At 50.0% G+C, this 22,705-nt stretch overlaps 1 protein-coding gene across 8 annotated transcripts in view; it reads left to right on the top strand.

The window, feature by feature from the left end:
• The window catches only part of TPM2 (tropomyosin 2), a 147,094-nt gene extending 131,224 nt beyond the window's left edge, over nucleotides 1–15,870 (top strand). For 2 of the 8 annotated variants that reach the window (XM_069205716.1, XM_069205720.1), the window contains 2 exons: nucleotides 1,178–1,247; nucleotides 15,525–15,870. In XM_069205716.1, the coding sequence (XP_069061817.1) occupies nucleotides 1,178–1,247; nucleotides 15,525–15,607 (153 nt within the window). In that variant the 3' untranslated portion in view covers nucleotides 15,608–15,870. Of the gene's footprint in view, nucleotides 1–1,177; nucleotides 1,248–3,341; nucleotides 5,177–15,524 lie in introns of those variants that run through there. The other 6 variants (XM_069205719.1, XM_069205723.1, XM_069205718.1 and 3 more) reach the window with 4 other exon arrangements.
• The last annotated feature ends 6,835 nt before the right edge of the window (nucleotides 15,871–22,705 follow it).

The following is a 22,705-nucleotide window of genomic DNA, read 5'->3' on the forward strand; positions in this document are numbered from 1 at the left end:
GTGCCACTGTACCTATGAGAGCTGACGATGAGAGTGCCACTGTACCTGTGAGTGCTGACGATGAGAGTGCCACTGTACCTGTGAGAGCTGACGATGAGAGTGCCACTGCACCTATGAGAGCTGACAATGAGAGTGCCACTCTACCAGTGAGAGCTGACAATGAGAGTGCCACTGTACCTATGAGAGCTGCTAGTGAGAGTGCCTTGAGATCGTGTGAGCTTACAGTGAGAGTGTTACTGTACCTGTAAGAGCTGACAGTGAGAGTGCCACTGTACCTATGAGAGCTGACAGTGAGAGTGCCTTCAGATCGTGTGAGCTTACAATGAGAGTGCCACTGTACCAATGAGAGCGGAACTGAGAGTGCCACTGTACTAATGAGAGCTGACAATGAGAGTGCCACTGTACCTATGAGAGCTGACAGTGAGACTGCCTTGAGATCGTGTGAGCTTACAGTGAGAGTGTTACTGTACCTATGAGAGCTAACACTGAGAGTACCTTCAGATCGTGTGTGCTTACAATGAGTGTGCCACTTTACCAATGAGAGCGGACAATGAGAGTGCCTTGGGATCATGTGAGCTAACACTGAGAGTGCCACTGTACCAATGAGAGCGGACACTGAGAGTGCCTTTGGATCATGAGAGCTGACACTGAGAGTACCTTCAGATCGTGTGTGCTTACAATGAGTGTGCCACTTTACCAATGAGAGCGGACAATGAGAGTGCCTTGGGATCATGTGAGCTGACACTGAGAGTGCCACTGTACCAATGAGAGCGGACACTGAGAGTGCCTTTGGATCATGAGAGCTGACACTGAGAGTGCCACTGTACCAATAAAAGCTGACAGTGAGAGTGCCTTCAGATCGTGTGAGCTTACAGTGAGAGGGCCACTGTTCCTATGAGAGCTGACAGTGAGAGTGCCACTGTACTAATGACAGCTGACAGTGAGAGTGCCACTGTACTAATGAGAGCTGACAGTGAGATCGCCTTCAAATCATGTGATATTTGTCACTGCCCTTCTGCTTTTCTGATATGAGTCTGAGGGTCCTGCTCTAAGGCTGCCCTAATACTACAGTGGGCACCATGGTGAAAGGTATTACAATTGGTGAATACCTCATATGGCTTGGGTCTACAGTGGGACATGCAGGGTCTCACCTGAGCTCATTTTTCTTCCTCCGCAGGCTGAGACTCGAGCAGAATTTGCAGAAAGATCTGTAGCAAAATTGGAAAAAACCATTGATGATTTAGAAGGTAAGAGTGATCGAACACCCCTTTTTATCCATCTTGGCTCAAGCCCTGGCATGCTCTGCTACTGACAGCCACTGTCCGGTCTTCGATCATGTCACGATAGATCCCATGTCATTTGTGTTTACACTCTCTCACCTCTGTCCCACTCTCCCATGAGTCTCTCTCCCCCTTGATCACACTGTCCCCTCCCTCCTTCACACACTCTCACCTCTGTCCCACTCTCCCAGGAGTCTCTCTCCCCCTTGATCACACTGTCCCCCCGTCACACACACTCACCTCTGTCCCACTCTCCCAGGAGTCTCTCTGCCCCTTGATCACACTGTCCCCTCCCTCCTTCACACACTCTCACCTCTGTCCCACTCTCCCAGGAGTGCCTCTCCCCCTTGATCAAACTGTCCTCTCTCTCCTTCACACACTCTCACCTCTGTCCCACTCTCCCAGGAGTGCCTCTCCCCCTTGATCACACTGTCCCCTCCCTCCTTCACACACTCTCACCTCTGTCCCACTCTCCCATGAGTCTCTCTCCCCCTTGATCACACTGCCCCCCCCTTCACACACTCTCACCTCTGTCCCACTCTCCTAGGAGTCTCTCTCCCCCTTGATCACACTGTCCCCCCCCCCCTTCACACACTCTCACCTCTGTCCCACTTTCCCAGGAGGCTCTCTGCCCCTTGATCACACTGTCCCCTCCCTCCTTCACACACTCTCACCTCTGTCCCACTCTCCCAGGAGTGCCTCTCCCCCTTGATCACACTGTCCCCTCCCTCCTTCACACACTCTCACCTCTGTCCCACTCTCCCAGGAGTCTCTCTGCCCCTTGATCACACTGTCCCCTCCCTCCTTCACACACTCTCACCTCTGTCCCACTCTCCCAGGAGGCTCTCTGCCCCTTGATCACACTGTCCTCTCTCTCCTTCACACACTCTCACCTCTGTCCCACTCTCCCAGGAGTGCCTCTCCCCCTTGATCACACTGTCCTCTCCCTCCTTCACACACTCTCACCTCTGTCCCACTCTCCCATGAGTCTCTCTCCCCCTTGATCACACTGTCCCCCCCCCCCTTCACACACTCTCACCTCTGTCCCACTTTCCCAGGAGTCTCTCTGCCCCTTGATCACACTGTCCCCTCCCTCCTTCACACACTCTCACCTCTGTCCCACTATCCCAGGAGTCTCTCTGCCCCTTGATCACACTGCCCCCTCCCTCCTTCACACACTCTCACCTCTGTCCCACTATCCCAGGAGTCTCTCTGCCCCTTGATCACACTGTCCCCTCCCTCCTTCACACACTCTCACCTCTGTCCCACTATCCCAGGAGTCTCTCTCCCCCTTGATCACACTGTCCCCCCCATCACACACTCTCACCTCTGTCCCACTATCCCAGGAGTCTCTCTGCCCCTTGATCACACTGTCCCCTCCCTCCTTCACACACTCTCACCTCTGTCCCACTCTCCCAGGAGGCTCTCTGCCCCTTGATCACACTGTCCTCTCTCTCCTTCATCCACTCTCACCTCTGTCCTCATCATTACCAATGGTGCCTCTCTTCCTCCTCAGTTCTGGCCTCCCTCCCTCTGATGGCCTTCCCACTTGGTGCCCATCAACTCTTAACTTCTCTGTGTCCTCTGCCCTTGCCCCTCTAGCTTCTCTCACCACCTGTGGTTGTTTTTACCATGTCTCCTCTAGGCGCTTGATTTCGCTTGCTCGCTCTTCCCTCTTATGAACAGTGTCTTCTATTGATCTCTTCCTCTTCTTGCACCCTCTTCACTTCTGGCCCATCTCTTCCTGCCTCTCCTCCATCTCCCTGTCCCTTCAGGAGTCGCCCCCTGCACTCCGCGCCTGTCTCTCCTCGCTCCCTCTCTCTCTCTCGTTTCTTCTCACTCTCACCCTCCTCTTCCCCACATTCTCAGTTTTGTTGTGCATGGGCTTGGTTTGCTTTTGCTCTTGTTCCTTTTTCCACAATATTATGTTTTTTCTTTGCTCACTTCACTCCATTATGTTTTCTCTCTTTGCTGCTCGTTCTCCGGTTCTCCTCTTCACCTCCTCTTCACCGCTGCCCTTCTTCGCCTCACTTTGCACACCTTGCACTCCTCTCCCTTCAGATGAGGTCTACGCTCAGAAGATGAAATTCAAAGCTATCAGCGAAGAGCTGGATAACGCTCTCAATGATATCACCTCGCTGTGAAGGCCCACCCTGGGCCCCCACACTTTCTCCCTGTCTCTCCTGCTCGCTCTACTTCTCAATCTCACTTCCCTGTTTGTCTCTTTCTGCATCTCTTATTCTTGTCCTTTTCATGGGCACCATTCTGTTCTGTCCATGGGCGCCATCTTGTCTTCTCTGTGGACGCCATCTTGTATTCTCTGTGGGCGCCATCTTGTCTTCTCTGTGGGTGCCATCTTGTCTTCTCTGTGGGCACCAACTTGTCTTCTCTATGGGCACCATCTTGCCTTCTCTGTGGGTGCCATCTTGTCATCTCTGTGGGCACCATCTTGCTTCTCTGTGGATGCCATCTTGCCTTCTCTGCTTTCTTTGTGGCTGCCATTCGTGGATGCTGTTTTGTTCTCTCCATGCCTCTCTCTTTCCTCTTTTTTCCCCCACCTCTGGCTCCTGATCTCATCTTATGCTCTGAGGTCTGCCCTCTGCTTTGAGGAGGGCAGAGGGAATGAAAGTGTTGTGGTTTAGACTGTGAATGGCCCACATGTTGTACCAGTGTGTGTGACTCTTTGCGTGGTGCACGGTCCATCCTGTGATAGTGGGTTCTCACACTGGAGGGGAGCGTGGGAGGGGATGTGAGGATATCACTCCGTGAGAGTCTTACTGTCCAGTAGCAAGATCTCAGGTCCAAAAATAACAAAACTAAACAGTTTCAGAGCAAATGGAAACAGATGTTCCAGCTCCCTTCCTGCCCCCTCTGAGGTCTCCCTCCCTCGCTCTCATCTCCTGTATCCCTGCCTCTCCCTCTCTGTTCTCTTTCTTTCATCTGCTCCTCTCCCCTCTTTCTAGCTCACAGCCTCTCTTCTCCCATCTTCCACCACCACCTCTCCCTTGGCTCTGTGTCCCATGCCTCCCCCTCCCCACCTCTCTATCAGTCTCCCACTTCGTCCTGCCTTTCTCCTCTCATACACCTCCCTTTGGAAGTCTGCTGGAGGGTGAAGGCGGTCCTGTTTTTAGTTTGCTGGTTTCCTCTTCCCTGTTCATGTTGCCGTCTCCCTGTTGGAGCTGCAGTGTGTCCTTGTTCCCAGGGTAGGTGCTAGGTTGGCCCAGAGCTCTCACAGAGCCTTCCTGGTCTGCTAGTTGGGATGGACTCTATTTCAGCCTGCAGAGAGGTCGCCCACCCTAGACCTGATGCTTGGGGGGGGGACCACAAGCCAGGGTGGGTGCTAGACGCCACCAGATAAACTTTCTTACCATCACCAATCGTACTCAAGAAGTGTATAGCTTCATATGAGGAGGAAACCTGTAGTGTAACCGAAGGATCCTTCCGTCCTCTACAGCGTGGGGCACTGAAGGACCTGCGGGTCTGTCACCTGTAGAACCCGCGATAACCATGGGGGCGACTCTTGGTTGTGTTGAGCGAAACGTCTTGGCCTTCTAACAGTTTTGGGGTAATCTTTGCTTCTGTGCCATATCAATGCCCAGGCGGCATCAGCCTGACACTTTGTGGGGTCCCTAAAGGCAAAAGGTGGAAGAGGTCTCATCTCAGTGGGAAAATAGTCTTAGGCCTTTCTTAGCATCAAGTGGAGGTGTCCTGAAACAGGCCCCCAAATTCTGAGCAGAACCCAATGCCCTCACGACCCCCATCACTTAAATGTGCGCATGAACCTCTCTTGTTCTTTGTACATTTGTGAGTTCACAGTTTGCCTTTTACTGTTTTATTTCTTTCACTGTACTGTTCATCCATGAGCTGTTCTGAATAAAGACCTTTTTCGCTCTAAATCTTCTCACTGGTGTCTGTTACTCATTGACTTTCTCTTTGTTCAGCTTCATGCTCTATCACCCTGGAAGAACCTGTGGTTCTCGCTTCCATCTTGTGTGCTCTTGCGAAAGCCGTGAGTGAGTGTGGTGTGTGTGAGCTGTCTCTGCAAGGTCACGTCAAATTGGAGCGACACTCTCCAGAGAGTTGAGATGAAACATGACTGATCAGTGCTGGCAGTCACTCAGGAGTGGTTGACATTCTCACGCAGGTGCCCATGTCTTACGATAAACTGGTCATGATAGACACATTGGTCCAGATTCACAAAGATAAACTTACACTTGGTACTCCGAAATCCCAGGCAATATTTATAAATAATTCACGCAACGCAGCAAGCCACCTCGCTTCGCTGCGTAAAAGGGAAAGGGTAGGAATGTGTCGCATTTGTCATTATACAACACATTCCTCCTTTCCTAGCGCTGGCTCACTTTTGGCTGCTTAGTGCCAATGCAGGCACCCATATGCCATGGTGCAAGGGCCACCTTCCTGCCCAAAAACAACCCTCAGAGACATTTCCACTTTCTAAGGGTGCTTTGAAAGAGCAAACAATGTGGAGAAATAAGGGTATTTCTCCCCGGTGGTGGGGAGCCGTGCAATTCCGAAGCATTTGCTGGTCTATCAGTGTTGGTAGATCTGGGAATGTGTCACAATTGATGGGTGGATGTGTGGGAACACCCACTCTCCACCCATGGAACGCCTTCCAAGGGCACAGTAACACAAGGTAGAGGCTTGTGCTGCCTTGCTTTACCCTAGATTTATCAAGCCACTCAGGGTCACACAAGGAGGCCTTGCGTGGCTTGGTAAATCTCCTTTAGGTTTTGTGTCACCCTTGCGTCCCCATCCATGGAGCAAGGACGTCACAAATCCATTATAAATGTGCCCCTCCATGCAGTTTTCTGACTCCGCACTCCCTATGCTTATGTGTGAGGTGTTCCCCAAACTCGGAGCCTCCACAGCCGGAGCAGCTCGTAGTCTGGCATGTGTGAGTTGGTTCCTGGGCCCCTCTGAGGTCCAGCATGAGCATTGCATGTGTGGGTTGGTTCTTGGTCCCTCTCAGGCCCAGCTCACGGCCTGGGATGTGGGGCTTTGGTTCCTGGCCCCCTCTGAGGTCCAGCTCACAGCCTGGCACGTGAGGCGTTGGTTCTTGGTCCCCTCTGAGGTCCAGCTCGCAGCCTGGCACGTGGGGCGTTGGTTCTTTATCCCCTCTGAGGTCCAGCTCACAGCCTGGCATTTGAGGCGTTGGTTCTTGGTCCCCTCTGAGGCCCAGCTCACAGCCTGGCACGTGGGGCGTTGGTTCCTGGGTCCCTCTGAGGTCCAGCTTGAGCATGGCATGAGGTATTGGTTCCAGCTTCCTTGGATGCCAAGCCTGGTACATGGCTGGGTTGGTTCCCGGGCCCCTTGGATCTCACAGCCTGACATGTGGCATGTAATATATCTTGTGTTTGACTCTACAGTGACTGGAACAGCTACAAACACACTCTGCTTTCTTCTTTTCTGTACTGTGACTGTATCTTTGAAATAACTCTGTCCTGTTTTTACTCTCTCTTTCTTTCTTGGAGGCTGCCATTGACGTCTCTGCTTCCTACAGACCCCTCCGGCTGTTGTCGAACAGGAAATGGGTTCTCATTTGGGAGTTTTGGGAGATCCTAGCTGAGCTTGGCCATTGAGAATCAAAACACCCACAACCTAGGGGGGGAGTACAGGGTGGCCCCTTTTTGTGTGCAGAGGTGCAATACCTAACCTTCCATGAGGCCCATGGCGAGAGCTGCCCTCTGTATCTCTGATCCCTGTATCGCTGACCCCCTGCTCCTTCTGCAGGCGTATGGTGGCTGGTCTGGTCAGAGGGCCATGGTAGGTGGGGTCGGTGGTCTGATCAAAGAGCCAAGGTAGGTGGGGTGGGTGGTCTGATCAGAGAGCCAAGGTAGGTGTGGTGGGTGGTCTGGCCCAAAGGCCGGAGTAGGCGGGGTAGGTGGGAGTTCTGGTCAGAGGGCTGTGGTAGGTGAGGTGGGTGCTCTGGTAAGAGGGCCTTAGTAGATCAAATTGTTCATCAGAGGGTCCTCCTATCAAGCTGTTTGTGGTTATGAAGTCCTGAGGATCATTACAGAACATGTTGGATTCCTGAGCCAAGACTCTGTTTCTTTAGAGGCACTCATGCCAAGGAGACATCCTATTTAAACCCATGACTCTTTACGATCACAAACCATTTACACTTTATCTCTGTAAGTTGCCCATATACACAAGGTGCCAGCCATGTAGGATACAAACACGTACACTGATGAGAGTACTTCTATATTTAGGGACATATTTACTATTGTTTCACACAACGCGATGCAGCAAGAGAACTTGCTGGGTTGCGTTGCATGAAAGGGAGAAAGCAGAAATGCTCCATATTTACAAAGGTATGGGGCATGTCTGCTCTCTCCAGATGCTGGCACTGTGTGCTGCCTAGTGCCAACATAGGCACCCTTGCACCCTACGGCAAGGCTGCAAGCATTACAGGCAGGATTGTTTTTGTGCAGGAAGAGATATGCCTCTTTGGATTGTTTTTGTGTGGGAAGGGATATACCTTTTCCTCCTCATTGGATTCATGATGCAGAATCCAGCAAACATTGAAAGAGGAAATAAAGACAAAAAAGTGTGTTCGATGGCATCTGTCGCTGTGATTCACATGGTCTGCATAGATCGCCATTCACTGGACCGAGTGACTCCTCCTTCTGTGCTCATTGCGCATGGGCGTCGACTCCATCTTCGATTGTTTTCTTTCCGCCATCGGGTTCGGACGTGTTCCTGTCGCTCCGAGTTTCGGAACGGAAAGATAGCTGAAAACGGAAGATTTTCGACGGTATCGTTGCGATCCGGTTCGAGATAACCACATACGACGACGCATTGAACATCGAAGCGCTTCGGTGCCCTTCGGGGTAGATTTCGGCACACCGTCGGGGCCTAGTCGGCCCGACCGCGTGGAGAAGAACGCCGATGGAACGGACCCCGTTTCGATTCTGCCCTGAATGCCACAACAAATATCCCTATACGGACCAACACTCGGTCTGTAACCTGTGCCTGTCACCCGAGCACAGCGAAGAATCCTGTGAGGCCTGTCGGGCGTTCCGGTCCCGAAAAACTCTGCGCGACCGTCGAGCGAGAAGACTGCAGATGGCGTCCACGCCAAAGGAGCATCGGCAGTTCGAGACAGAAGAGGAACAGGAGGAATCCTTTTCCATCCAGGATTCAGACTCCGACGAACTCGACAATACACAAACTGTGAGTAAGACGTCGAGATCAGAAATTAAAAAAGGCAAAAAGGCCCAGGGGACGCCACTGCCAACCGGCCATGGCTCAACCCAAATTCACGGTGACCAACAATCGGCACCGAAAAAGGCCCATTCAGTGTCGAGATCGTCCGACTCCGGTCGAGACACCGGCACGCAGCCTCCTCGGGACCGAGAGAGTGCTAAAGAGAAGCATCGACACCGAGAGTTCGGTGTCGACACGGATCGACGCCGAGACAGTGGCGCCGAAGACCATAGTGGCCAAGATTTTTCGGCACACAAGAAGAGGAAGGTTACCTCGGAGCCGAAAAAACAAACAACAGGGTTTTCGGAGCCGAAAAAAGCACCAACAGACCCAGTTTCAGGCTCCTATACTGAAGAACATTCTATGTCTTCACAAATGAAAAGACACAGATTCGAACAAGAACTGCAATCCACTGAAGTGGATCACACGCAAAAGCGTATCTTTATTCAGCAGGGGACAGGGAAGATCAGTACCCTTCCACCTGTCAAAAGAAAGAGAACACTTCAGTTTGGAGCACGAGAGGCTCCTCAGCAACAAACAGCAAAGACGGTAACACCTCCTCCCTCGCCTCCACCTGTAACTCCGGCTTCGCCAACTTACACCCCGTCACATTCGCCAGCTCACACCGCCATGAGCCACGACGACCAAGATCAAGACGCGTGGGACTTGTACGATGCACCAGTGTCTGATAACAGCCCAGACACATACCCAACTAGGCCATCACCACCTGAGGACAGCACAGCCTATTCACAAGTGGTGGCTAGAGCAGCTCAGTTCCATAATGTGGAACTACACTCTGAACAAGTAGAGGATGACTTTTTATTTAACACCCTTTCCTCCACCCACAGCTCCTACCAAAGCCTGCCTATGCTCCCAGGCATGCTACGCCATGCAAAGGAGATCTTCAAGGAGCCAGTTAAAAGTAGGGCAGTAACGCCTAGAGTGGACAAAAAGTATAAGGCGCCTCCTACGGACCCTGTATTCATCACCTCTCAGCTGCCACCAGATTCTGTGGTGGTAGGGGCTGCCAGAAAACGGGCAAATTCACACACTTCTGGGGATGCACCTCCCCCAGATAAAGAAAGCAGAAAGTTCGATGCAGCCGGGAAGAGGGTCGCTGTCCAGGCAGCAAACCAGTGGCGCATCGCAAACTCACAAGCGCTGCTAGCGCGATACGACAGAGCCCACTGGGATGAGATGCAGCATCTCATTGAACATCTCCCAAAAGATCTACAAAAAAGAGCAAAACAGGTTGTTGAGGAGGGTCAAAACATCTCCAACAATCAAATACGCTCCTCTATGGATGCAGCAGACACAGCCGCAAGGACCATTAATACGTCGGTTACCATCCGTAGGCACGCATGGCTCAGAACGTCTGGATTCAAGCCAGAAATTCAGCAGGCAGTACTTAACATGCCAGTAAACGAAAAACTTCTGTTCGGTCCGGAGGTCGACACAGCCATAGAAAAGCTCAAAAAGGACACTGACACTGCCAAGGCCATGGGCGCACTCTACTCCCCGCAGAGCAGAGGATCTTATACCACCTTCCGCAAAACACCTTTTAGAGGAGGGTTTCGGGGTCAGGCCACACAAGCCAGTACCTCACAGTCCGCACCGTCCACCTACCAGGGACAGTACAGGGGAGGCTTTCGGGGCCAGTATAGAGGAGGGCAATTCCCTAGGAATAGAGGAAGATTTCAAAGCCCCAAAACCACTACCAACAAGCAGTGACTCACACGTCACTCACCCCCCCCACACAACACCAGTGGGGGGAAGGATAGGTCAATATTACGAAGCATGGGAAGAAATAACTACAGACACATGGGTCCTAGCAATTATCCAACATGGTTATTGCATAGAATTCCTGCAATTCCCTCCAGACATACCACCAAAATCACAAAATTTATCAAAACACCATTCACAGCTTCTAGAGATAGAAGTTCAAGCACTACTGCAAAAAGATGCAATAGAATTAGTACCAAGCACACAAATAAACACAGGAGTTTATTCACTGTACTTCTTGATACCAAAAAAGGACAAAACACTGAGACCAATTCTAGACCTCAGAGTAGTAAACACATTCATCAAATCAGACCACTTTCACATGGTCACACTACAAGAAGTGTTACCATTGCTCAAAAAACACAACTACATGACAACCCTAGACCTCAAAGACGCATATTTCCATATACCAATACATCAATCACACAGAAAATATCTAAGGTTTGTATTCAAAGGAATACATTACCAATTCAAAGTATTGCCTTTCGGTTTAACAACCGCTCCAAGGGTATTCACAAAATGCCTAGCAGTAGTCGCTGCACACATCAGAAGGCAGCAAATACATGTATTCCCGTATCTAGACGACTGGCTAATCAAAACCAGTTCGCTCATACAATGCTCAAACCACACAAATCAAGTCATACAAACCCTCTACAAACTAGGGTTCACCGTCAACTTTGCAAAATCCAACATTCAGCCAAGCAAAGTACAGCAATATCTAGGAGCCATAATAGACACGACAAAAGGAGTAGCAACGCCAACTCCACAAAGAATTCACAATTTCAACAGAGTCATTCAACACATGTCTCCAAATCAAACAATACAAGCAAGAGCAATACTACAGCTCCTAGGCATGATGTCATCCTGCATAGCCATTGTCCCAAACGCAAGACTGCACATGAGGCCCTTACAACAGTGCCTAGCCTCACAGTGGTCTCAAGCACAGGGTCACCTTCTAGATCTGGTGTTAATAGACCGCCAAACTTACCTCTCGCTTCTATGGTGGAACAGTATAAATTTAAACAAAGGGCGGCCTTTCCAAGACCCAGTGCCACAGTACGTAATAACAACAGATGCTTCCATGACAGGGTGGGGAGCACATCTCAATCAACACAACATAAGAGGACAATGGAACATACATCAAACAAAACTGCATATAAATCATCTAGAATTATTAGCAGTTTTTCAAGCACTAAAAGCTTTCCAACCAATCATAACCCACAAGTACATCCTTGTCAAAACAGACAACATGACAACGATGTATTATCTAAACAAACAAGGAGGAACACATTCAACGCAGTTAAGCTTATTAGCTCAAAACATATGGAAGTGGGCAATCCACCATCAAATTCGCCTCATAGCACAGTTTATTCCAGGGATCCAGAATCAACTGGCAGACAATCTCTCTCAAGATCACCAGCAAGTCCACGAATGGGAAATCCACCCACAAATTCTGAACACCTACTTCACACTCTGGGGAACACCTCAAATAGACTTATTTGCAACAAAAGAGAACGCAAAATGCCAAAACTTCGCGTCCAGATACCCACACAAGCAATCCCAAGGCAATGCCCTATGGATGAACTGGTCAGGAATATTTGCTTACGCTTTTCCTCCTCTCCCTCTCCTCCCTTATCTAGTAAACAAATTGAGTCAAAACAAACTCAAACTCATTTTAATAGCACCAACGTGGGCAAGACAACCCTGGTACACAACACTGCTAGATCTTTCTGTAGTACCCCACATCAAACTGCCGAACAAACCAGATCTGTTAACGCAACACAACCAACAGATCAGACACCCAGATCCAGCATCGCTGAATCTAGCAATCTGGCTCCTGAAATCCTAGAATTCTGACACTTACAACTTAGCCAAGAGTGTATGGAGGTCATAAAGCAGGCCAGAAGGCCATCCACTAGACACTGCTACGCAAGTAAGTGGAAAAGATTTGTTTGTTACTGCCATCATAATCAGATACAACCACTAGACGCAACTCCAAAACATATAGTAAATTACTTGCTCCATTTACAAAAAGCAAAGCTAGCCTTCTCTTCTATTAAAATACACCTTGCAGCAATATCTGCATACCTGCAAACTACCTATTCAACTTCCTTGTATAGGATACCAGTCATTAAAGCATTCATAGAAGGGCTTAAAAGAATTATACCACCAAGAACACCACCTGTTCCTTCATGGAACCTAAACGTGGTCCTAACAAGACTCATGGGCCCACCTTTCGAACCCATGCACTCTTGCGAAATACAATTCCTAACCTGGAAAGTTGCCTTTCTCATCGCCATTACATCTCTGAGAAGAGTAAGTGAAATTCAAGCGTTCACAACACAGGAACCTTTTATACAAATACATAAAAATAAGGTCGTCCTACGACCTAATCCAAAATTTTTACCAAAAGTTATTTCACCATTCCATCTAAATCAAACGGTAGAACTACCAGTTTTTTTCCCACAGCCAGATTCTGTGGCTGAAAGAGCACTACATACATTAGATGTCAAAAGAGCATTAATGTACTACATTGACAGAACAAAGAACATCAGAAAGACTAAACAGCTATTTATTGCATTCCAAAAACCTCATGCAGGTAACCCAATATCAAAACAAGGTATAGCCAGATGGATTGTTAAATGCATCCAAATCTGCTACCTTAAAGCAAAAAGACAACTGCCCATTACTCCCAGGGCACATTCAACAAGGAAAAAAGGTGCTTCAATGGCCTTTTTAGGAAACATCCCAATGCATGAAATATGTAAGGCAGCCACATGGTCTACGCCTCACACATTCACCAAACACTACTGTATAGATGTGCTATCCGCACAACAAGCTGCAGTAGGTCAAGCTGTATTAAGAACTCTATTTCAGACAACTTCTACTCCTACAGGCTAAACCACCGCTTATGGGAAAATAACTGCTTACTAGTCTATGCAGACCATGTGTATCTACAGCGACAGATGCCATCGAACTGAAAATGTCACTTACCCAGTGTACATCTGTTCGTGGCATCAGTCGCTGAGATTCACATGGGCCCACCCACCTCCCCGGAAGCCTGTAGCAGTTCAGAAGTTACCTTCAATTTTGTACATTTGTATATATATTATTTAAACCTTTAATAGGTACATACTTACACATTTCATTGCGCGGGCACTATTACTATAGTACAACTCCTACCTCACCCTCTGCGGGGAAAACAATCGAAGATGGAGTCGACGCCCATGCGCAATGAGCACAGAAGGAGGAGTCACTCGGTCCCGTGAATGGCGATCTATGCAGACCATGTGAATCTCAGCGACTGATGCCACGAACAGATGTACACTGGGTAAGTGACATTTTCATTTCTCCTGGTTACGCCATCCTCTGTGAGGTGTACTGGAATGAGGCAATTAACGTTTGCAAACCTTTGTAAATCTGGAATTGTGTCAGATGGATGCACGGGAACGCCCATGCTCCACCCATGGAACGTCTCCCAGCTTGAAGAGTAATGTAACATAGCACAAGCCAATGCAGTGCGCTACCCTTCTCTACAAAAACCTCCTGTGCAGCACAAATCGCCCCTTGTGTGGCTTTGTTATATGTATTGAAGCCTTTGTGTTGTTCTTGCATCACCATGCTCAACACAAGGAGGTTGTAAAGGCTTTGTACATCTGGGCCAAAGATAGGAGCACAGGTATCACCAGAATCAATAACTTCACCAGTTTATAGGAATGTAGCCAGTTCCCCTACTGTACACCATCAGTGATAGTGTGAAGGCAGCTCACTGGACGGACAATGAGACCATGGGGGTCATTACAACATTGGCAGGCGGCAACCGCCGCCCGCCAAGTTGTAACCGCTGTGCGGCCGCACTCCCGCGGTACCCATAATGACATCCCCACTGGGCCGCAACATGGGAGCCGGCTCCTAATGGCGCCGGTGGTGTTGCGGCCGTGCAACAGGTGCAGTTTCATCCGTCGCGCTTAAGCTGCACGGGGCCCTGTCAGGGGGCCCGCGACTCCCCATACCACCAGCCTTTTCCTGGCGGTTCAAACCGCCAGGAAAAGACTGACGGTCAGGGACTTGTAATCCCCTGGGCAGCGCTGCCCTGGCGGATTATCACTGCCGGGGCAGTGCGACCGCGGCCCTACCGCTGCGGTCGTTATGTCCATGGAAGCACCGCTAGCCTGTTGGCGGTGCTTCCGTCATAAGAGCCCTGGCGGTCTTGGACCGCCAGGGCTGTAATGAGGGCCCATGTCTATTGAAGGTGTAAACATCTGCAATGACACCCCTTCTATGCTGATGCCACGAATCTCTGACGTGTTGGCCTTTCCATCAGGTCTTTACATTCCACTGACTGTTTATCTTCCCTAAACCTGTGTGTATAAAGCCCAGTGGGGTAGGGCAGTGCCTGGAGGGGTTATTAACAGCACCCCTGAATGTTACAAGAGTGAGGGAAGGAACCAACATCTGATGAGCAGGGCGGCTGTGCTGTAGTGAACATGTCAAGGTCAAAAGGGATGCAGGTAGCTTGGAGGGCACTCAAAGAATAAAATGAAGCACTGAAGAGGATGGAACAAGAAGAGTAGAGATCCTTCTAGGGAGACACCATCTGAATAAACATCCAGCCTTGTACATGCTTTCAGGCGGCCCATGTGGGCTCACCGTCCAGCACACGCTCTGAGACGCAGTGATGACCCCCTGTGTGCTAGACATTTCCTTCTGGTTGGACATACACTGTGGTATCTCACTTCTTAGTGGTAGCCACCAAGTGTTCATTACTTCTTGAAAGTACCCCATGGAATCCTGCAGAACACCACACCACGATTCATACGACCAAAAGCACACACTCACAGAAGCACGTACACAATGTCCCACCATCTCTCCACGGTGTGACCAGGATCCTTCTTAACCACAGACCTGCTTCTGGGACCTGAGCCAGGTTAAGGCCTGGTATGCATGTAGAAAGGTGTTATAGTGAGCTCGCTGTCATGCTGTTCCTGGTAGTCGGTTCCTACACCTGTCGCAGCTTGGCTACTGTGTTATTGTGGTTCATGTGGGCTTCTTGGCATCACAGATTTTCTTCGCCTGGTGGTGTTCCTTGCCATAGTTGAGGTAGGTGAAATTAAATGGTAGGGTTCTTCCACATTGGTGCGACCCACCCCTGCACAGATATAGGAATGTTGTGTCTGTCCTCCACAACATACTGACCTGGGCGCTCTCTTTGTGCTCGCTTGCTTGTTTTCACAGAGAGCCTGGCCTGTGCCAAAGAGGAGAATGTTGGCATCCATCAGACTCTGGACCAGACGCTGCTAGAGCTGAACAACTTGTAAAGGACCCACCAGCCAGCTCCTCTCGACTCTGCCCACCCGCCTGCTTACCTTTTCCACGCTCGCGATGCATTCCTGTCTCCTGCCTGCTCACTCGACAAAGACACTGCACCATGGACGAACATAAAGGGAACCCCCTGCGCCCAAACACCGTCCGCCCCTATCTCCACCTGAAGGAGGTATCCATCTCTGCCCACACGCCTGCCCATTCCTGTGAGCAGCTCTCTTGGAAACTGCCACAAATAAACGAAAGCAGCCAGAAACAAGCTCTTCGCCTCTTGATCTGTTATCTTGGTGTCTTGGGTGGGTGGGCGGGAGACCCTTTATGCTCTTGAGGGTGGAGAGAGATTTCACAGATGTGTTGATGGGAGACCTCATTCTGTTTGCTTGTTGTTGTGCACATTGCCAACACTGCAGAAGTACACAAGTTGTAATTAGCACGGGATGGAATTTTATAATTCAAAGGGTGCAATTCCACTCAAAAGTGTCAAAGGAATCAATGCTATGAGCTCCGATTCAGCCACAAAGAGCAGTGTCCAGACTTCTGCTGCTTCCAAGGACGGCTGCCGTGTTGTATCCAATGGAATGGAGGTACAGTGTGTAGACATCCGGTGGTCTCAACGAGTATGGTAACCATGTTATCAATAGTGTAATGGGAAAGTTACAAATTGGTATAAGTTGTTCCATAGTTAGTGGGGAGTCACTTTGACCTCTCCACGGCTCCACTGTATTACTTTACAATAATGCATTTTATGCTTTGCCTCTTATGTCTACCAGCAACATTAAATGGTGCAAAAAAGTGCAATATATTTCTTAATTGAGGTATTCAAACTACAATGAGTCTGTTATCTTTTCTGTGTAGCTTAAAGTCTGTTGCTTGGACCGTGAAGTTGAACCCACAAAAATTAGACATAATGTGAGAAACATTTGGGGGTGAAAGTGCAGCCACTAGGAAATCTGTTACTTACATCTGTTTGTTTAAACAATCTGACCTTTCCGTGCACTCAGTAAAGTGCACCAAAGCTAATGTCATGTTGGTTCCGGGTTAAAAAAAAACTGTTTGTACATTTACAAACTTGTCAGTCATAAAGGAGAGATGATTTGGGTGTCTCCTTTCGATATATGTGCAAAGTAGGAGTTAGTCAAGACTCTGCTTCATCAGTCTTAAGTGTTTAGACCCTTTTTGCAGTACTCATTCATTGAATCTTTACCACCACAACATTGTGGCATTGTCCTATTGTAACAGCATTTATCAATAAACACCCTGAGATACTTACAAGCAGGTCGGGATCCAGATGGACACAAGGAAGAAGACGCAAGGCAGCAGGGCGCACTCTGCCGACAACAATCCCACAGTGCCCCTCTCTGACAAAAAACAAGATGGCAAAGCCTCTGTTCCCCTGTGCAGAGCCTGTGTGCTCACCCCAGAGGTGTGGCAAGGGAAAAGAGCCCCCCCTCCTCTGTGGTCACTCTAAACTAGTCCTTGGGTCAGCTCATCTCTCCCACGGGGTGGTGCCTGCCTGACTGAGGGAACAAAGGAGGACCCTGCCCAGGTGTCACTTAACACTTTCCTGTGACAGAGTAGACCTCTTAGAAGTTAATGAAATTCCAGGGCACAGCCCAACTGGTCATCCTGCAAGGGGAATACATACACTCCCCACACCACTCTTAAGCCCTTTATCCTGATTTGAGAGTGGTTTTCATACCTTATTGAGGAAGCTATTCAGCTGCCAGTGACAGTTGGGGTTCATACAAATGGGCTTTCAGAGGCTTTAAGAACAAAAAAGTTAACTTTCAAAAAGTACCTTTTTCTTGATAGTTGTTAAAAAATCGATTTTACTATTACATTTGATTGTGAATAACTATTGAAAAGAGCCTTTGAATGCTGAATAACTATTAAAAATAGACTTTGTATGATATTTATAGGTGTTTCCTAACCAAAAATAGGCATTGTGAAATGTAATAATGTAACCAAGAGCTTTCCTATGGAAAAGCCAGGCTTGCTACAGTGATAACACGTTTTGACGCTTTATCACATGTTAAACATTAAACGTTTGCAGGCCCTACTTTTAAACACCAAGCACCTGAGCTTATGGGCAGTAAGGCCTACTACCTTAACATTTTAAATTTGCAACAGCCAGGCGGTGATGGTAGGCCTGCAGTCACGTTTGCGCTGTCACATCAGTGGGTGGCACAATTAGTGTTGCAGTCCACTTGTGACATTTAACCTACAGGCCATTGCCACCATATAGTAGGGACTTATAGGTAAATTAAATATGCTAATTAGTGTTACATCAATTTCATCATGCTGATAGGGTGAGGCAATTTAGCACTGGCTAGCAAGGGTAAAGTGCACAGAGTTCTACAACCAGTAAAACATTTAACATTTTGCACTGCACAAAATATGGTCATTTTCTACTTGCTGGGAAAGGAAGTGAGGTTATAGTTAGGGATGGAAAAATACCATAACTTTCATTAAAAAAACTCTGACGTTCACTGAAAAAACAAAGATTAAAGTGACATTATAGTTAGGTGACATAGGGCCTTGGCGGATGGGATACTCCATCACAAACGTGACGGATATCCCGTCTGCCGTATTACAAGTTCCATTATAGCCTATGGGACTTGTAACACCCCGGACGGGATATCTGTCACGTTTGTGATGGAGTAATCCTCTCCGCCAAGGCTGTAATCAGGGCCTCAGTCACACAACGTAACGTGTAAAATCTGAAAATTCACTGAAATTCAGTTTTACAGCATGAATTCTAATTCAGTGAGTTTACTATAACTATATGCACTGCTTGTGACCGCACATATTACATCACTCATGACATGTCAAATGATATCATTGATTACATCACTGATGATCTCATTTAAGCTACAGGTCCTCAAATTACTCTGTAATCTACTAGATAATTTCATAAAAGAAAGTGCACATAGTAAAGGGTCCACAAACGTGAACCGCGTAGATTGACTGCACACGTGTCAAGTATGGAATAGAAATAGTGTAGTACTGGAGACACGTCTAATCCACCGAGGTGAAAGTACTGATCCCATGTACATTACACATGGGGTCAGTACTCCATTGAAAGAAGGCAGAAGCTGAGCACAACTGGTGAGATCTGCAGTGTATGTCACAACTAGGCTTAATCAAAGTCCTTTGACCAAAATAAGTGACAAAAACTAAAGCTTGTCCTTACAATACATCATTCGCCTGTGGATTCCCGTGCACATGCTGATGTTAAGGAGCTATAATGTAGTGCTATCGTCAACTTCTAAGTAACTGGATATTTACAAGGTGCAGATACTTATTTACTTCTTTTTAGTGAAAATTCTAGGACATTATACATTGTTGAAGAATGTATGAGGTATGGGTGACTCACGAATGGTTCAAGTGACAGAATGACTGTCAGCTTTGTCCTAACGGCACACGCCATTCTGCTCATTTCAGGAACATGTGCAAGGTATTTTAACACACTATGGAGGCCTGCGCAAAGGGCCTGGCTGTGCATGTCCTATTCTTGGCTAATGCCTAGATGTAAAACCGATAATTAACATTTTATGTCAGATGAAGAATACAACAGGTACATCCCCTTAAGGAAAATAGTAACCAAACACTCCTTTGAAATGTATTTAAGGTTTAATAAATTGCTGATCGCATTAGTGTCTACAGAGAAACTACTGAGGCTATTCAAAAAGATAATTTACACGTGTGAGTAATTTACACGTCGGTTTATCCGTACATAAATTACTGATCGCATTAATATCTGCAGAGACTTGAAGTTTTGTACGCATCTGAACACCAAAAAAAGGCATCATAATTTCCACCTAATGTGGGTGGTTCCACAGATGTGCTTCAAAGTTCTTACAGTAGTTACTGTGGTGATCCACTTGGGATTTCGGCAGTATAGGGTCGCTCCCCTGTCCTCACAGCGCCACCAGATCCAGATCCCCTGTTCTGCCTTCTCTTTTGCCTGCATCGCTGACTGTGCCCCGAGTGTCTGTGTTGCCGTTTGTCTGCGTTCGCGCTCCCCTTTTTTTCCTTCTGTATCCCCGAGTGCCTGTGCTGTGTGATCGCGCTCCCCTTTTTTCCTTCTGTATCCCCGAGTGCCTGCATCTTCTGAGTGCCGCCCCCCTTGCCCTCCCGCCGTCTCCCCCTCGTTTTTCCTGCTTTCTGCGCCTTTTCGGCACTTTGTCATTTTTCTAGGCCTCCTCGCCTTCGGAGCCTTTTTCCCGCCGCTTTTTGCTGCTTTTTTCCCCCTACCCTCCCTCCTCCCGCCTCCCAGCTGACCCCGCCTCCCCGGCTACCCCTTAAATGGCGGCCGCTGCGAGGCAGTGGTAGCGACCCTCGACCCCAGGGTAGGTCGCTCCCCTGTCCTCACAGCGCCACCAGATCCAGATCCCCTGTTCTGCCTTCTCTTTTGCCTGCATCGCTGACTGTGCCCCGAGTGTCTGTGTTGCCGTTTGTCTGCGTTCGCGCTCCCCTTTTTTTCCTTCTGTATCCCCGAGTGCCTGCGCTGTGTGATCGCGCTCCCCTTTTTTCCTTCTGTATCCCCGAGTGCCTGCATCTTCTGAGTGCCGCCCCCCTTGCCCTCCCGCCGTCTCCCCCTCGTTTTTCCTGCTTTCTGCGCCTTTTCGGCACTTTGTCATTTTTCTAGGCCTCCTCGCCTTCGGAGCCTTTTTCCCGCCGCTTTTTGCCGCTTTTTTCCCCCTACCCGCCCTCCTCCCGCCTCCCAGCTGACCCGCCTCCCCGGCTACCCCTTAAATGGCGGCCGCTGCGAGGCAGTGGTAGCGACCCTCGGCCCCAGGGTAGGTCGCTCCCCTGTCCTCACAGCGCCACCAGATCCAGATCCCCTGTTCTGCCTTCTCTTTTGCCTGCATCACTGACTGTGCCCCGAGTGTCTGTGTTGCCGTTTGTCTGCGTTTGCGCTCCCCTTTTTTTCCTTCTGTATCCCCGAGTGCCTGTGCTGTGTAATCGCGCTCCCCTTTTTTCCTTCTGTATCCCCGAGTGCCTGCATCTTCTGGGTGCCGCCCCCCTTGCCCTCCCGCCGTCTCCCCCTCGTTTTTCCTGCTTTCTGCGCCTTTTCGGCACTTTGTCATTTTTCTAGGCCTCCTCGCCTTCGGAGCCTTTTTCCCGCCGCTTTTAGCCGCTTTTTTCCCCCTACCCGCCCTCCTCCCGCCTCCCAGCTGACCCCGCCTCCCCGGCTACCCCTTAAATGGCGGCCGCGCCGCTGGCGCGCCGCTGGCGCGCCTAAGGCAACCCCGTCTGCGCCCGTCCGCGCCTGGACCGCGCACAGCGCCCGAACCCCTGGCCCCCGCGCCCCCGCCTGACCTACGACTCCGCCACCCTCATCAACCTCAACCCCGGCCGCACTCTGGGCTGCTACCGCGCCCACCCCAAACGGACCCACGGACCCTTCACCTGCAGCAACTGTCACTTCACCTGCCTACGGACCAGCACCGCTCCCGCCAAGAACGACCCCCCCGGAAGCTATCTCCACTGCATCCTGGTCAACACCTGATCCGTCCACAGGCACGCCATCGAACTGTGGAACCTCCTCAACTCTACGAACCCGGACATCGCCTTCCTCAACGAGACCTGGATGAATCCCTCCTCGGCACCCGACATCGCCATAGCCATCCCCGACGGCTACAAAATCATCCGGAAAGACCGCACCAACCGCATCGGAGGAGGCATCGCCATCGCACACAAAAACTCCATCCGCATCTCAACGACACCGACAACTCACTCCCCGACGCCGAACATCTCCACTTCACGATCCACAGCGACCCCAAGACCACCCTCAGAGGCACCCTCATGTACAGACCACCAGGACCCCGCACCAAGTTCAGCGAAGACATCGCAGATTTCGTCAACCCTCACGCACTCTCGTCCACCGACTACATCCTCCTAGGAGACCTCAACTTTCACCTGGAGAACCTCACCGACAACAACACCACCGCCTTACTGGACAACCTCGCCAACCTGGGACTGAATCAGCTAGTCAACACCCCCACCCACTACGTCGGACACACGCTCAACCCCATCTTCTCCTCCAGCAAACACATCACCTTCAGCCACACCACCGAACTCACCTGGTCGGACCACAGCTGCGTCCACTTCATCTTCAAGAAGACCACTGTGCACCACCACACCCAGCAACCACCAAGAAGACACTGGAATCGTATCACCACGGATCAGCTCGCATCAACCCTCTCCCAGAACCGACCCACCAGCACCACCGACCCAAACGAAGCCGCCAACAACCTCACCAACTGGATCTCCAACAACCACAAGAAAAACTCCTGGTTCACCCCCGACCTCAAGGACTCCAAGAAAGAATGCCGCGCCCGCGAGAAGACGTGGCGCCTCAACCAGACCGAAGAGAACATGTCAGCTCTCAAGGACGCCACCCACCAACACCACCAACACCTCCGCGCTGCACGAAAAACAGCCTACCGGAACAGACTTGACAACAACGCCCACAACAGCAAGGAACTATTTGGCATCGTCAAAGAGCTCTCCAACCCGGACGCAGAGAACAACTCCATCCCTCCATCACAGGACCTCTGCGACTCCCTCGCAACCTTCTTCCACCACAAGATCACCGACATATACAACAGCTTCCCGACCACCGACGCGAACCCCCCCCCCGCAACCCGCTACCGACATCACCACCATCCTCACCTGGAGCCCAACCACCACCGAGGAGACCACCCACGTCATGAACTCGATCCACTCCGGATCCCCATCGGACCCCTGCCCGCACCGCATCTACAACAAAGCCGACGACATCATCGCACCGCACCTCCGAGATGTCATCAACGCCTCCCTCACCACCGCCACCTTCCCGGAGAGCTGGAAACACGCAGAGCTCAACGCCCTCTTAAAGAAACCCACAGCAGACCCCACCGAACTCAAAAACTTCCGGCCCATCTCTCTCCTGCCGTTCCCCGCCAAAGTGATTGAGAAAATTGTCAACACTCAATTCACCAACGCCCTGGAAACCAACGACTCCCTCGACCCCACACAGTTCGGTTTCAGGACCAACCACAGCACCGAAACCGCCCTCATCGCAGCCACGGACGACATCAGAGCCC

Source organism: Pleurodeles waltl, chromosome 1_2, assembly GCF_031143425.1.
Source record: "Pleurodeles waltl isolate 20211129_DDA chromosome 1_2, aPleWal1.hap1.20221129, whole genome shotgun sequence".
NCBI classification, from domain to species: domain Eukaryota; kingdom Metazoa; phylum Chordata; class Amphibia; order Caudata; family Salamandridae; genus Pleurodeles; species Pleurodeles waltl.